Source organism: Schistocerca nitens, chromosome 9 (genome assembly GCF_023898315.1).
Source record: "Schistocerca nitens isolate TAMUIC-IGC-003100 chromosome 9, iqSchNite1.1, whole genome shotgun sequence".
Lineage (NCBI taxonomy): Eukaryota > Metazoa > Arthropoda > Insecta > Orthoptera > Acrididae > Schistocerca > Schistocerca nitens.
In genome coordinates this window covers 217,370,417-217,385,230 of record NC_064622.1, presented here as the reverse complement: position 1 = coordinate 217,385,230, position 14,814 = coordinate 217,370,417, and the positions used below count along the sequence as shown (strand labels likewise).

The window sequence follows — 14,814 nt, the reverse complement described above, 5'->3', positions numbered from 1 at the left end:
GACATTCTGCAGCGCAAGAATAACATTCGTAAGATACTCTATGTGGTCATCACAATTGGGGAAATGTTTGGCGAAGGTCACCAGGAACAAGAAATCCTCTATTCGGCCTCAGAAAGCTGCCAACTGGGTTTACATGCAGTTGGGGTAGGAGTCAGCAGATGAAGAGCAAATGGGAAACGGACATTTGAGTATGTGTCAGGCAGAACAGACCACTCAAGATGATAGGCAAGCTGGGCAGTGCACAACGGGAGGCCCAAATGGGAATAGGTGTGCATGGAGTCTGGAATGAATGTGAGTGATCCAATGTTGAACACAGATGAGGTTCAGTTGACTAAGAAGGTCAGCCAAAAGGAACCTCTCAGAAAGGTTCTCGAAGAGGGATGTTGGGTATTAAAGTAGCTGAGCAGCAAAAAAGATGTGAGGGAGCTGACTAATAACACGGAGTATGTCTGCCCCGGTGACAGTGAATGACGAAGGAATGTAGACACTACAAAGAGAAAAGGTGAAACGAGAAAGGAAAATAGGGACTGCAACAGCTTGCAGCGAGGTATTTCAATGACATGGTTTGGCTTTGAACATCATCCCGAAGGAGCAGCACAACTCTCCTATTGCAAAGATTGCTGTCTGCTGAGGAGGGAATGGCAAAGCAGACCACAAGGAAGTGTGTGAGGTCAAAGCAGTCAAGAGGATGTAATTAGGTTTCCTGGGGGCAGAAAACAATCTGACACTGAAATTCGAAGAGCAGCCATAATTCCTGCTTTTTGGATCTAATTCCAAGAACCTTCCACTAGAGAAGAGTCATAATGGGGAAAGGGGAGGAGGAAACAAAGGGCAGTCACTCAAGCGGCTGCCAAGTGCCAGCTGTCAAAGACTTACTGCTACATGGTGTAGGAACCTGATCCATGAAATCTACAGAGGTGTCAGCATTTTCCCTGGGTCAGCCTGCATCAAGATACAGGGAGCATTCATGGGATGAGGTGGCATGGTCACCATTATAACTGATACAGCGGGGAGGAAGGAGGCAGGCAATCGCCCTCATGACCATCTCTACCACAAGTAACACATTTAGCCACGTTTTGACAGTATATGCAAGTGTGATTATAAATAATGTTGACACTGGTAGCAACGTATCAGGTTTGGAACATACGGTCGCACCACGATGACTTCACAGCCTGCCTTAATCTTCAATGCAAGCACTAGTCAATCAAATGTGAGAAAAAGAGTGCATGTAGGCAATAACTTTTCATCAACCTTTTTCAATACCCAATGGAATGAAATGATGCCCTGGTCATAGAAATAATGTTGGATTTCCTCTTGGGTCAGACCATGAAGCAGCCAAGTGTACACAATACCACATGAAGAATTCAGTGTATGATGGATTTCTACACAAACAGGATAGCCATGGACGAACAAAGCCGTAATCAGTTGTTGAGCTTGAAAATCACAATTGGTCTCAAGAAGCAAAGTCCCATTATGTAAGCATGAGTAGGATTTCAAAAGCCTGAAATTGCATCAACACCTTTCTGAGTAATAAATAGATTAACTGTAGCAAAACATTGACCCCTTCGATACATGACACCACAAGGAACCAAGATGCAGATGGGAGAGTTGTCGAATCTTTAGCCTCAATCCATTTAAGTTTAGTAGATGTAGCCTGAGATGATGAAGACTGGCTCATTGCGAAAAAATTCCCCCTTGATTTTCTACGTCTCTGATGGTGCACTCCTAACTGGGGGCCTCCTCAGAGGGGGCTACTCCATCTAGATGATTGTCCACACCTCATGTCACATCCCCCAGAACTTCAGACAAAGGGACCAATTGGAAATTGGGAAGGTAGCAGCTCAGGCAATCACCCCTCCCTGGGCCTGGGGCAGGTGCGAACCCAACCCACAGCCTGGGGCTGGGAAATACATGTTATCCAGTCACTTGTTATGCGTCAAGCACTTGGGTCAGCCTTCAGGAGCACACAAGAAGGAAGAAGGAACAAAGAGAGATCTCAAATGCTGAAGCAGAGGAAGGGGAGGAGACGGCAAATGAAGAAAGAAGGAAGAAGGACAGAACAGACAATGGACTTGTCAGATGCCAGGCTACCAAAATTTCAGAATGCATTCTGGAAAATGCCCAAGACTTGTTCCCCAAGGGAAGGAAAAAGATAGCTAGAAGACAGATATGCAGCACAGAAAGGGATGAGGCGCTGCAAAGGCTGGGGACCCATGATAGCCAAGCAGGAATTCACCAATGAGTACTGAGACCCCAGGATGGGGAGGTGGGGAGGGAGGGAGGGGGAAGCTCAATGGCTGAATATGATCCATATGCCACACTGAAGTGTGTGGGGGCATTGGTATTCAAGAGGCAATGATCAAGTCCTTTGAGTGAAGTTTCTATAGCTTTACCATGGCCAGTGGTGGTAGTGCCACCCCAAGAAGGGTTGAGGGCATTGAAGTTACTCAAAATGAGGAAGAATGGGGGAGGCTGAGAAATCAGTGTAGACATGTTCTGAAATACTTCACCACAGAGTGGGAGATACAAATTATGACCATAAAATCCAGAGACATCCTCACATAAACAGACAACCTCCAAAGTTGTAAGAAGTGGTACATGTTCACTGTGGACAAATTCCAGAAGACATGTGCAAACTCTGACCATCATTCTGTCATAGCCAGCTCAATTCTGAATATAGACTGAATTGCCACAGAGGATAAGGGCATGGAATGCTAGGAACCAAGTTCCCTTGAGGGCACTGCAGAAAGCAGAGGAAACACATAAAAGATGTCAAAGCTCAACCAGGTGGCAGAAAAATTTGCTACAGCTCCACTGGAAGATCATTCTACCAGTATCCTGTGAGGGCATGAAAGGACCAAGGAGGCAGGTCATACTCCATGGTCACTTGCTGACACTGGTTGTGAGGATACAGCATTGGTACACATCAATACACACAGTAGAATCCTGGGTGAGAGCTTACCCTTTCTGATGCGATATGCCAGAGGAGGGTGTTGCTTCTCCAGATGGAGTTGGTGATAATATTCCTAGTGGTTAGGGAGTCAATGCTCCCAAAGCAGGTGTGGGGAAAATGATAGGAGATCCCAACAACTAGAGGAGCAAATGGAGTCAAGCAGCGTGAGGGCTCAAATAGAAGCCACACAGGGAGAGGATACTGTCACTAGAGGCAATGACATCGTCACAGTCATAGAAAAAGTCATTGTTATACATACAAGATGTAAACAATCACACACATTCTTAGCCTCCTGATACACAAATCAGTCATCAGTCTTTTATTCTTAGATTTTCTTTACTCTCTGGAAGACTGTGCAGTCTGGTGAACAGGAGGAATGGTTCTCTCCCCAGCTGACAAAAATGGGGCTACAATCCCTACACATTGGGCTGGCATTATAATCTGAAGACATCATCAAACCTCAAGCGTCTGAAGCACCTCATGGAAAGGGGAACAAGGTGTCACATCACTACGATATACCACCACCTTGCCCTTTTAAGGCAACAAGTCTTCTTGCAAGGCCAAGATGAAGGTCCCAGTATCAACCCTATAGTCACTTGGCCCCAGATGGACACAATGGGCAAAACACCCATCCCATCACTCCAAACTGGCACAAAACTCCTCACTGGTCAGTAAACGTAGGTAGCAGTGGAAGATGATATCCTGTCACCCAGTTTGTCACAGGTGAGCAGCATCTGTAAGAGCAGGGGATGCCATTTTAATCACAGCTGAACCACTTTTCGCTCTTGAGATCAATGCTAGTCCTCAAGTTATTCAACAAAGAATAATGGCTTCGTGACCAGAAAGGAATCCCCATTGGTCCTCGAGCAGTATTGTGGGGAGTATTCCCTCCTTGTTTCTTAGTACTACATGCCTCCCACATCATAGCCAGGGAAGAAAACAATGTGGCGTCACACCTCTCCAAATTGTAGTAATCATTTCCTTCAGAAGAGACTGTTGGGGCTGTGCGACCATCAGGGGAAGAAACTTTGAGCTGCTTTATTTGTCAGCCATCTGCCTCGGTGGCACCCACTCCAATGACGGCTCTCCTCATGGGCAAGACACAGCCACAGCAGTGGCTACCTGGCTGGATAACTGTTGCCCTGAGTCCCTCTGGCTCTGCCATGATGAGCATTTAAAGTGCAGGATTCAATAATATGATCCTTGCATCACACACACACACACACACACACACACACAAAAGTAGTGGAAGGATAGACCTGCAGCACAGTAATGAAAGTAGTGCTGCAAGGACAGGGGCCCCATGTCAGCTAAACATGAACTCACAACAGAGATACAAAACCCACTAGGGGAGATGATGTAATTGATCGTGATATCCTGTTGCAGAAGCTAAATAATTGTGGAATGGAATTTGAGGTCTATCAAACAAACACATCCGTTAGTTCCTCGACGTTTGCCAACAAATCACCCACATAAAATACAAAGCTGCAGAAACACACAAAATTTCCAATTTTTATAGTAATTGGAAAGTCAGAAATGGAGTTCCTCAAGAGTCAGTTCTTGGGCCCAGTCCCTTCATACCTAATGTTAATGACATAGCAGAAAAAAATAACTAATGGGACCACAGTTCTTTTTGCAGATGATATCAATATCCTCGTTAGACCGTGTGATGAAATAGCTGTTACAATACAAAATTAAATGCAGTGATTCAGAATTAACAAGCTTGTTATAAAATCTTAAAAAGCCTTTTCATCATTTTCCTAACTGCACAGAAACACTTGTTTTTTTCAACTGACACAAAAACTGTCTCAGCATTATAGCATTATGAGAGAATTTTTAGATACATATATTCAGGAAAACCTGAAATGTGAGATACACCTGAATAACCTAAACAGAATGCTAAATACACTCTCACATGTTAATGAATCCTCACACAAAACTCCAGCCATGCAACAGTGGTAACTACATACCACGGCAGCAATCAATCACTACTAATGTGTGGAATTACTATTTCGGAAAACTTCATAATTAGCAGAAAAAACAATTAGGCTTGAAAACCAGCTTGTCAGAATAATAAAATAAGCTAAATACTTTTTAAAAAATCTCAATTTTCTACCCCAACCTTGTTGCATTGTTTCTTCTTATAGAAATATGGAAACCATGAAGTCAGCGTATTATGATTACTTTCATGCAATTATGGCATTTGGAATTATATTTTGGGGAAATCAGCCACTGGCTAAAAAAGTAATGTGTGTACAAAAAAGAGCCATAAAGATCATGTGTGGAGTCCATCCTAGAGCCACATGCAGAAACCTTTTTAAGAAGCTTGAAATACTTACACCCACTGCGCAATATATATTCTTGTTAATGTGCTTCATAAGGAAAGAAAAATCCATCTTTAAGCTGAATAGTGCATATCACAGTCACAATAATAGAAGGAAACATGATATCCACTATGAACAGCCAAATCTAAGTATGGTGCAGAAAGGAGTCCGTTTCAGTGGCTGTAAGATTTTTTAATGCCCTCCCTTCAAGAATTAAGTGTTTGGTAGATGATGATGATGTCTTATTTAAAAAAAAACCTTAAGGCAGTTCCTATTGCAAGGATCATTTTATACATTAGAAGAGTTCCTGAACTACAGTGTTTAACATCTCTTGTATTGTAAATTGCAAATGTATGCCCAAATTTGTATTTGTAATACCGAATATTTTTATTGTAAACATATATTTTGTAATATTTATTTCTCTCTAACACTTATTATTTTGTAATCTTTATCTCTCTCCAAAATGTATTTTTGTAGTGGGACCTAAGTTACTGTTTACTGTTCTTGTTTTGTTTTATGTATTACCATAAATTCTGGCCAAAAGCTTGTAAAATTGACACGTTCCACATCCTGTGATAGTGTCACAACATGGATCACCGGAACAAGAGAGAAATAAATAAATAAAAAATAAATGTTTATATCTACATGTGCATCTAGATACATATTTACTTAACAATCTCTTCCTTTGTCCTGGCCTTTATACTATATCTTCACAGGCAATGTTTGTGGTAGTGTGTGGCCAGATGCCTTTCCTCCTGCTAACCCCCCCCCCCCCCACACACACACACACACACTTCAAACATTTTTTGTAATAAGCATAAAGACACAGACAAAGGGAAGAATAAAAGAATAGGAAAACTGAAAAAAATTATAACCGAAAGTAGTTTAAGAAACAATGTTTTATACTCAACTGGTTACGTAAAATCAGAAAGATGCACCAGAGGTAATGCCTATCTAGGTTAGGCTACTGCCAGGTCCTTGACTGACAGACTGATGACCTAAGACGTTAAGTCCCATAGAGCTCAGAGCCCATTTGAATCCTTGACTGACAGGCCACACACTCAGTATTAAAAAAGAAAGTTTTCATGGTTGTGAAACACACTGTCGAACTCCAAGAGAAACCACATGTTTCTTATATTCAGACATTTCACAAAAGACAAATACAAAAAAGTTTTATTAAATATACACAACAGAGTTATGGAGAATTTATATCACAGGGTCCAAGTATTATGTTAAATGTCGAATTGATGGCTAACGGAGCATTCTTTTATTTCAGTTCTGGATATTTTCAGTTTCCTGTCTGATGTCCATTGGCAACCTGCTCTATACTTTAGCAGAACATACAATTCATTCTGCACCCTACATACACATGGACAGTCTATAAGGAAATTACTTTTACTTCTAATACCATAATTTTGTGTAGCACATTAAATCAAAAATTTGCACTTGTCATTGTGACAGAATTATTTATCCCTAAGACCATTAGGGAGAATACGTACTGACACATAAGAGCAAAAATCCTTAGGAGGCTTACGTAAGAGGTTCCTTTCTAAACTTTATACAATGTTCTTATTACATATTTGTGGAGAATAAATATTTTTTGATGTTAGCTCCAATATTCCATAATATTATGTCACAGAACACGGAAAATATGAGAAGTTTGCTAGCAATTCCACATGCAAGCCAAAACAACGATTCAAAAGGGCAAAGGAGGCATGACTAAGCTTTATTGATGCCACATCATTTCCTTATCCATGTGGATGCTTAGAAAAGTTCACACATGGAGCCTCATTCAAGTATATGTCCACCGATATCCACTTCCAGCACCCAAAGTAATTTTTGTTTGGACCTGCACAAGATTTTAGAAAGGTCAACGGTTAAGTGTAAACATGTTTGGGCCTTTTTCAACACACTTGTCTCATCAAAGTCGAGTCTGCCAATGTCCCACGTAAATAATGTGTGTAAGCCAAGAATACGATTGAACTAAGCACTGTATCTTGCTGGACACCATATGCAATGTTACCCCAATTGAATTTAGACTTATTCCCATCACATCATTGCCAAGATAAGACTCCATCCATGCAATGAGTAGTCTTACTGCCATACAATCATATTTACTGTTTCGTCACAGCACATTCGGTATGGTTCCTGTTGTATCATTTATTAATGCTACCCCCTGTTTCCTGTTAAGATTCCATCCATGCCCTGAAATTGTGACTTAAGTAAATCCAAGGCAAATATATCTGCACTTTTTCTAATGCAGAGTAGAAGTAAAACAGTTTAAAGGAAACAAATTTAAATTATGATTCCATTCATAATTTACTTATTGCTGACATTTCAGCCTTCAATGTTGACAAAATAAAGCATGGTGGTGGGAAACGAAGTACGAGATTTAAAACCCCTAACATCATTATTTTTCCCTCCTTAAACACTGTAATGATTGTAATTCCAACAAAGACGAAGAAAGTTTGTGTCATCTCTGTGGGAGCACTGCACTGAAACATTACCGCTCACGGTTTACCAGGACTTCACAGAAAAACTATGATTGTTAGCCAGCATTAAGACTTTGTCGAGTGAGGGCTTCCGACGTGTATGTTCATTTCATTAATTAATAAAAGTGTGCCATATTGTACCTTTGTTATATGATTATTTGTCATCATCACCACTAATAAATCATAGCAGTACATCTTCATACGGTGCATTAGATTTTCATTTGTGACAATCGTGTTGCCAACGGGACACGAAACAGAAAATTTCTAAGGCTCACACATTATGCTGCAGTTCAGTAACTTAAATTTATTGTTATCATTTTTAACAATTTTCTATTAGTGGAGTATGTGCTGTCACTTTTTGTCATGTGCATAATCTACTCTATACTCTGCATACCACTGTGAATTGCAAGGCAGATATTATGTAACAACATTTAACCCAAATTCAACAGCACATTGATCTGAACATAATGTAAAACAAGTTAACTAGGATGCCCAAAGTATGAAATTATGCTCCTGAGCTTTGAAACAGTTCTGCCTTAATCCTATAAATATGCATGAATGTGAATTAACCCATTCCAAGACTGTGTGTACTATGAAGACAGAAAGAGTATACTTTTACTGGTAGTGGTGGAACAACTGAGCCAACGCCCAAGGAAATTCAAACACAAAATGAATTGAAATTATTTTCTGAAAGAGCAATTTCCTGCACTGAGAGAAAATTCATTTAACAATTGGAGAAGTCGGCAAAAAGATGAATAAAAAAACAAAGAAAACAAAGGGGGGGGGGAATGAGTTACGGGTTCACTTACAGAAACTTTTCTCTACAACATAAACATTTGTCCATCTAGGGCCTATCATACATTTCTGCATATTGCACTCTTATTGTCATAACAGCTGTTGATAAATAGAAACTCTTCCTCAGTTCAACGTAGCATCTGTCTCTCTCTCTGATACACCTCGGCTGCAATTATTAATTCAAAATGCACAACAGAATATGAAATAGCAGAACTGTAAACAAAATAACATTTCAAACAAGATCAAAGCATACTTCAAAGAAACAATGGTGATACACCATCCTGGATATGACATTGTGGCTTTAAAAAAAGCAAAAATCAAGAAACAGGCCTACCACATAGAGATGTTATTGAGCTGCTTTCTTCATGAACAAACTTGCGTGTTACAGCCTCTTCCATTATTTGTTTTACCTGAAAAAAATGAAGAGAGTATAAACATGACAACTTAATTACCAACAACAAGTACTGGCTCAGCTGAATTGTAAACGTACTACATAAAGAACAACAATTCTTTAAGCTCACACATACCTCCCTCTTTACATTCCATATTAGCCTTTCCTTGTGCTGCTTCCCTGAAATTAATTTAAAAAAATAATCAAAAACTTACAAAATTTACTGTTATGCAGACAAAAAGTTTGACAACATACTTCTATAATTTGGTCTGTTTGTGTCATTTGTAGCAGTTAACTTTCATTTGCATACTGGTCTACATAATTTTCTATTACAGATCCCATCGATACACACAATATAGAAAATCAAACTATTATTAACTTTAAGCATTACATCTAACACTGTACTCATGAACCAGTACATACATTTGTCTACAGGATATAGTGCTGTCATATCACTGTCAGAAATTCACCAAATAAGTTTTAACACCTAACGCTGTTAGTGCTTGCGGGGTTTATAACAGGTGGTCAAGACTGACGGCGTTCCGCTTACCTGTTTCTATGGCTGTCATTTCTGCGATGAAACTTTTAGAGCCAAATAGGAAAATCTTTTATTCGGCGAGACTATATAATCAGCACTTCACATCAAACACCTATTTTTTCACCACAGTTCAACAATTTACATCGCTGACAAACTTTTACTTCTTAAACACAATGTAACATTTCATTACGGCATTTTTTACCGTCGTCCATTACTACAACGTCAATTTCTATCAACCGAAATACTGACTACTAAAGTTCTGCTACAATTTTTGACAGATCGCTTCGGTCTTCCTCCCACTGTCAACTTGCACCAACAGGGGATGGATCGATGTCGAGTCACTCCCCGGACGCAGTCCCGTGTAGTTCTAGGTACCATGCCCATTGCATGTCAAATGCTCTACTCAACTCATGGTCTATTTGGTAACAGAACAGTTATGACGGTAACATTACACTGTCGTTGTGGGTTAGATTACCAGGACAGAACACAAGATACCATAGTATTTTCTAAACTGAAGAAACTCTCTTTTTAATAGCCAGATCAGAACGGTGCTGCACTTTTTTTTCTTTTATCTATTGTAATGTTGTGTGATCTTTCTTCATTTATTTTTATGTAGTACCTCATTTACCTCATCAGTCTCACGAGTGGTCTATTTTACTCGCTGACATATTTGCGGGTTTGCCGCCGGATGACGTTGTGCAAATTTGAGTAAAGTCTACATTGTTCATCAGGAGTCACATTCCACCATATGACTACCTGTGTGCCTGTGCTCCATGTGCTACAAATTTCGGAATGTACTTTTGTTTCCGTTTTGTTAACAAAACCTTATATTGCACTATCATTTGGTTTTGGATTTATATATGACATCAGTTAAATCATCCTTCTTTCTATACAGAAACTGCAATCTTCAAGGTGATACCAGAAGTTAATTGTTCCACAACATACAAAGTTAAATCACTGATTTAATATGCAGGGGACTCGTCAAAACTGTAATTACACTTCAAATGTATTCCAGAAACAATATATAACAATAACATTAATAAAAAAACATAATTAATACAATAGTTTATTTTACATAAAACTGTTAAACTCAGTTAACAAATCGCGTCAGGCATTTGCTTTCTTGTTCTACTTGAAATTTTCCCAGTTGAAAGAGTATCCCACGAAGTTTCGGGACAGCAGCCAGATAATGTCGACTTGTTGCTACTATGTTTCGGATGACAACCATTCAGCCATCTTCAAGTGATTGCTTTGTACTGAACAACTGTAGTTCACATCGCTACCTTTATACCAAAAATTAGAGCGAAGACGCATGAGCAAAGGCAGCCGCTACAAGAGAGATCTCGCGTCGCGTTTCGCGCCGTCTTTGTATATTGCTCCATGTATGGAGCGCGTGCGCATGTGTAACATGATACTACATGCGAGCTCTCACTCGGAAAGCGCACATCAGTAGTTAAAATTCAGAAGTCAAAATTAATAAAGTTAAATGTCGCTAGACATCTCGTTGGTCATAAAATGCATTCTGAAAAAATAACAAGCAAAAAGCACACATTAATGTGGGTACAGCGGAAAAGAGGAAGAACAGAACCAGTTATCCAAACTAGAATATATGAAATACTGGGGAAACTCATTAATGAAAGTACAAACAACATGGAGAAACCTCCAAATGACAATGACACAAAGGCAGTCAGTAACAACTACAAAATAATAATGTCAGACAGTTATGGGCGAGGATTATCTGAACAAATAAACCAGTCACCTACGCTAAAAGCAACCAGCAGCAACAAGCCAAATGCCCCTCTATCTACTATCTACCTGTTGTACTAATTTAATCAAAACGATTACATAATTCTAATAGATAGGTCAAATGACATATACATAAATCAAACGCTAGTGGCTGCAAATAATTTAAAAAATTTCCAAAGCTATACAGTTGTTGTGGTTTGAAACACATAACATAGGTACAATTTACAAGAATTATCTTGTGTAAACATGGAAGTAACAGCTGCAAACAATATTATCAATGGCATTTCCAGTGAATTCAGAAACGTTGAAATTATGGACATAAACTCCCAGCTAGCACTCAAGCTTATTTCAAGGTGGATATTGAGTTTAGGTTCAGTTGAAAATTCAAGATTGAAAAATCAAACTGTTACACAGTTTATATCAAGCTGTAAAAATTTAGCTTGAATTAAAATAATTTTCCCAAGCTTGAAATAAACTGTAATTTCCCTGGAAGGCTGTACAGCAGATGCGCGCGCAGCATAGCTTCCATAGACGTCCATGGGAAGCGCCACAAGCGTTTATAAGCCTTGCAGTTGCACTGACTCTGCTAGGTTTACGGCCATTTTATTTTGTGACGTGCGTTAATGATTGTTGACTGTTGTGAAGTTTGTTTTATACTGGAAAATATTTCGGAAAGTGTGTGGCGTCCCCTGCCTTGCTGCTACACCGGGTCTGAAGAAGATATATAGTGTATTACAGGTACGTTGGTGCATTTTTTCTCTAGTGGTATGCTAATATTACAAATGTTAAATATTATTACGTAACGTAAAAAAATATGATATTCTTTTATGTAGAAAAATTGAACCTGGATGAAAGTGAAATGGATTACCAGCTAAGAAAACATATTACAAGTTGTTCAGCAAAAAGAGGTCGTTTTAAACTAGCTCTCTAGTACGTGGCATCAATAAATTAAAACTTAATGTTATTTTACCTTTTTAAAATCTCGCCTTTTTATATATATCGCCCAATTACATTTGTTTACTTGTAAATACTTGCGTGTGTCACACCATGAATGAATAATCATGAAGTGTGAAAAGTTTCTTTGCTAATACAAATAGTAATGACATGGTGAACGGGAAAAGTGCATCAAGAACCAGTCACTACATAGGTGTCAGTCTTTTTTATTTACGTAGCTTTGACTGGTCTTCAATTGCTCTTAATTTTGTTGTTCCCTAGGTGAAATAATACTGCAAGGCCTACTGGTACTTCTTACTTTTATTGTTAGGCTATTTGTAATGTGGCTGAAATATAATAAAAGGCAATATTAAAATATGACAAGGAGAACATTTTTTGTTCTTTTACATTTCAGTTCCACTGAACTTGTAATTTCTTAAATTCATTTCGATTTCATCTTTTATTTCATTTTGATTCAGTTTTACTCACCAAAATATAATTGTGGATAGAATAAAACATCTACATTTTTCTAAACGGTAGTTTCCTTATAAGCTTACAGTATGAGGTGTATATGATTTCAAGTAATTGTTTCTTTATAATTCAGATTAAATGGTCCTGAAACTATTAGAAATAGTGATGTGTGGCTTCTTCATGAAGTCATCGCAAAATTACCCAAATGTCATCTTTACTTTCAAAATTTCAAACAAAAAGTTATTTCAAATTACTTTAAAAACTGTTTGGAATGAAGTCACCAAAAGCAGCTGCTTACTCAGTGACGTTTATACTAGTTAATGATTCTTACTACATCAGTGAGTTTGAAGTTATTTTGCTAATCTGGGGCATAAATTATATTTAGGTTGATCAGTTTCAACGTTTTACATTTTTTATGTTTAGGTTTGGCTAACATTTTCTATTACCTGTTACAGGAGCATTATACCAGCAGAAGTCAGCGATATTTGATCATGCTCTGGTCTGTGTGCTGGGGCCGGAGGGGCTTCAGAATAATTAAATTTTAAATTAAAACAATTTTAAACACTTCGAAAATAAAATTTTTTAAACATACATGTCTTGATAATTTTTTTCACACCATTTCCATTCTGATATTTATTTAATTAATTAGGTTCAATAAATTCAGATTAATAATTATGTAGCTTAAAACAAGCTGTAAATACCAGGCTGTATTCCACGTCTGTAGATACAGCTGGAGCCACACTTGATAAGTCAAGCTTGAAATATAGCTTGAACTCTATCAACTTTGATGTTTGTTTCAAGCTTGAATCCAACTAACAGGCCTGAATATTCCAGCTTTGATCAAGCTTATAAACTTGAACTTTACATCTGGAAACAAGTCAAATCGGCTTACTATGCTATCTGGGCTGAATTTTCTGGAGATTTCATAATGGGCATGGTTTACTTGTAAATAAAATGGGCAAACGACTGTGAGCCGAAAGAATAGCCAACATTGTGACGTAAAAGCAATGTAAATTCTCTGTGTTGGTAAAGACCAAGGAAAAAAAAGAAAACAAGAAATAACTTCAGGTGGAGAAGCTGCTGAACAAGTGAATCACTTTTGAGAAGCTGCATGTCAAATGGATGCCTCACCAAAAGCTGCAGAACAAGTCCATGCTTCACAAAATGCTGCAGAAGAAGTCGATGCCCCACCAAAAGTTGTGCAATAAGTGGATGTCTTGCGAAAAGTGGAGCTGTCATCATTTCAAAACTCATCAAATGGTCGTCTGCTTAGGAAAACGAAAGCAGCAGCTCCACCCCACCTCGATAATTTTTTGCTGGTGGCCTGCAGGAAAACCACAGTAAGATAAGTAAAAGGGTAATATTTTTACATATTGATGTGCAGTCTCTTAAGAATATTACATTACATTACACATGTTCCATAGACCATGAACAAGACATTCTGTAATGATGTTGAATGTGTCAGTTTAACATAAGTTTCCATTAGACAACATAATTCCTTTCACATCTACTATTTTTTTATACCTAAAAATTCACATATCGAGGAAACATTATGAACTTCAGTAATGGTTGGAAAACTCAAACTGCACTGTGATTTCAATAAAGGAACACTGGCTGAGCAAAGAAGAAGTAAAGTTAAGTGTGCCATTTGGATACGAACTGGAAATTAGCTAGAGTTGAACAAGCATTAAATATGGTAGTGTATCTGTATATGATCAAAATAGTGTAAACCTAGTCCATGTAGTTATCGATGTAAGTAGACTGTCCATAGAAGCAAAATTTGAAGCTGCAGCTATAATGCTGCCCCCCCCCCCCCCCAAAGCACTATGAAGACTTCTTTGTGGAGATTCTGGAGAAATTAATACTCTTGCTACAAAAAGACAAAGATTTCAGTATAGGCATTAGGCTTACAAAAAGAAAAGTTAATCACTTGCTAAATATGTTAAGATCCCTTAATTTCTGTTGCATATAAATGACAAACCCACAAGGCAAGAAGCGTCTGTAGATAACAGAATATGTAATTATCATCTAAACAAAACAGAATTTGGCACAATCAAACTATGCATTTCTGATCATGTGGTACTATGGCTCAGACGAACTCTTATCAGTAAAATAATTGAAACATCCACCAGGCATAGAAAAATTAAGGAATCAAAGCTAAATAATTTGAT

At 38.4% G+C, this 14,814-nt stretch overlaps 1 protein-coding gene across 1 annotated transcript in view; it reads right to left on the bottom strand.

The window, feature by feature from the left end:
* Positions 1–9,793, bottom strand: part of LOC126203851 (small G protein signaling modulator 1-like) — a 353,457-nt gene extending 343,664 nt beyond the window's left edge. The window contains exons 1-3 of the mRNA XM_049938226.1: positions 9,506–9,793; positions 9,092–9,135; positions 8,899–8,974 (exon numbers count right to left, since the gene is read on the bottom strand). Coding sequence (XP_049794183.1) covers positions 8,899–8,974; positions 9,092–9,135; positions 9,506–9,524 — 139 coding nt within the window. The 5' untranslated portion in view covers positions 9,525–9,793. The remainder of the gene's footprint in view (positions 1–8,898; positions 8,975–9,091; positions 9,136–9,505) is intronic.
* Positions 9,794–14,814: the final 5,021 nt, after the last annotated feature.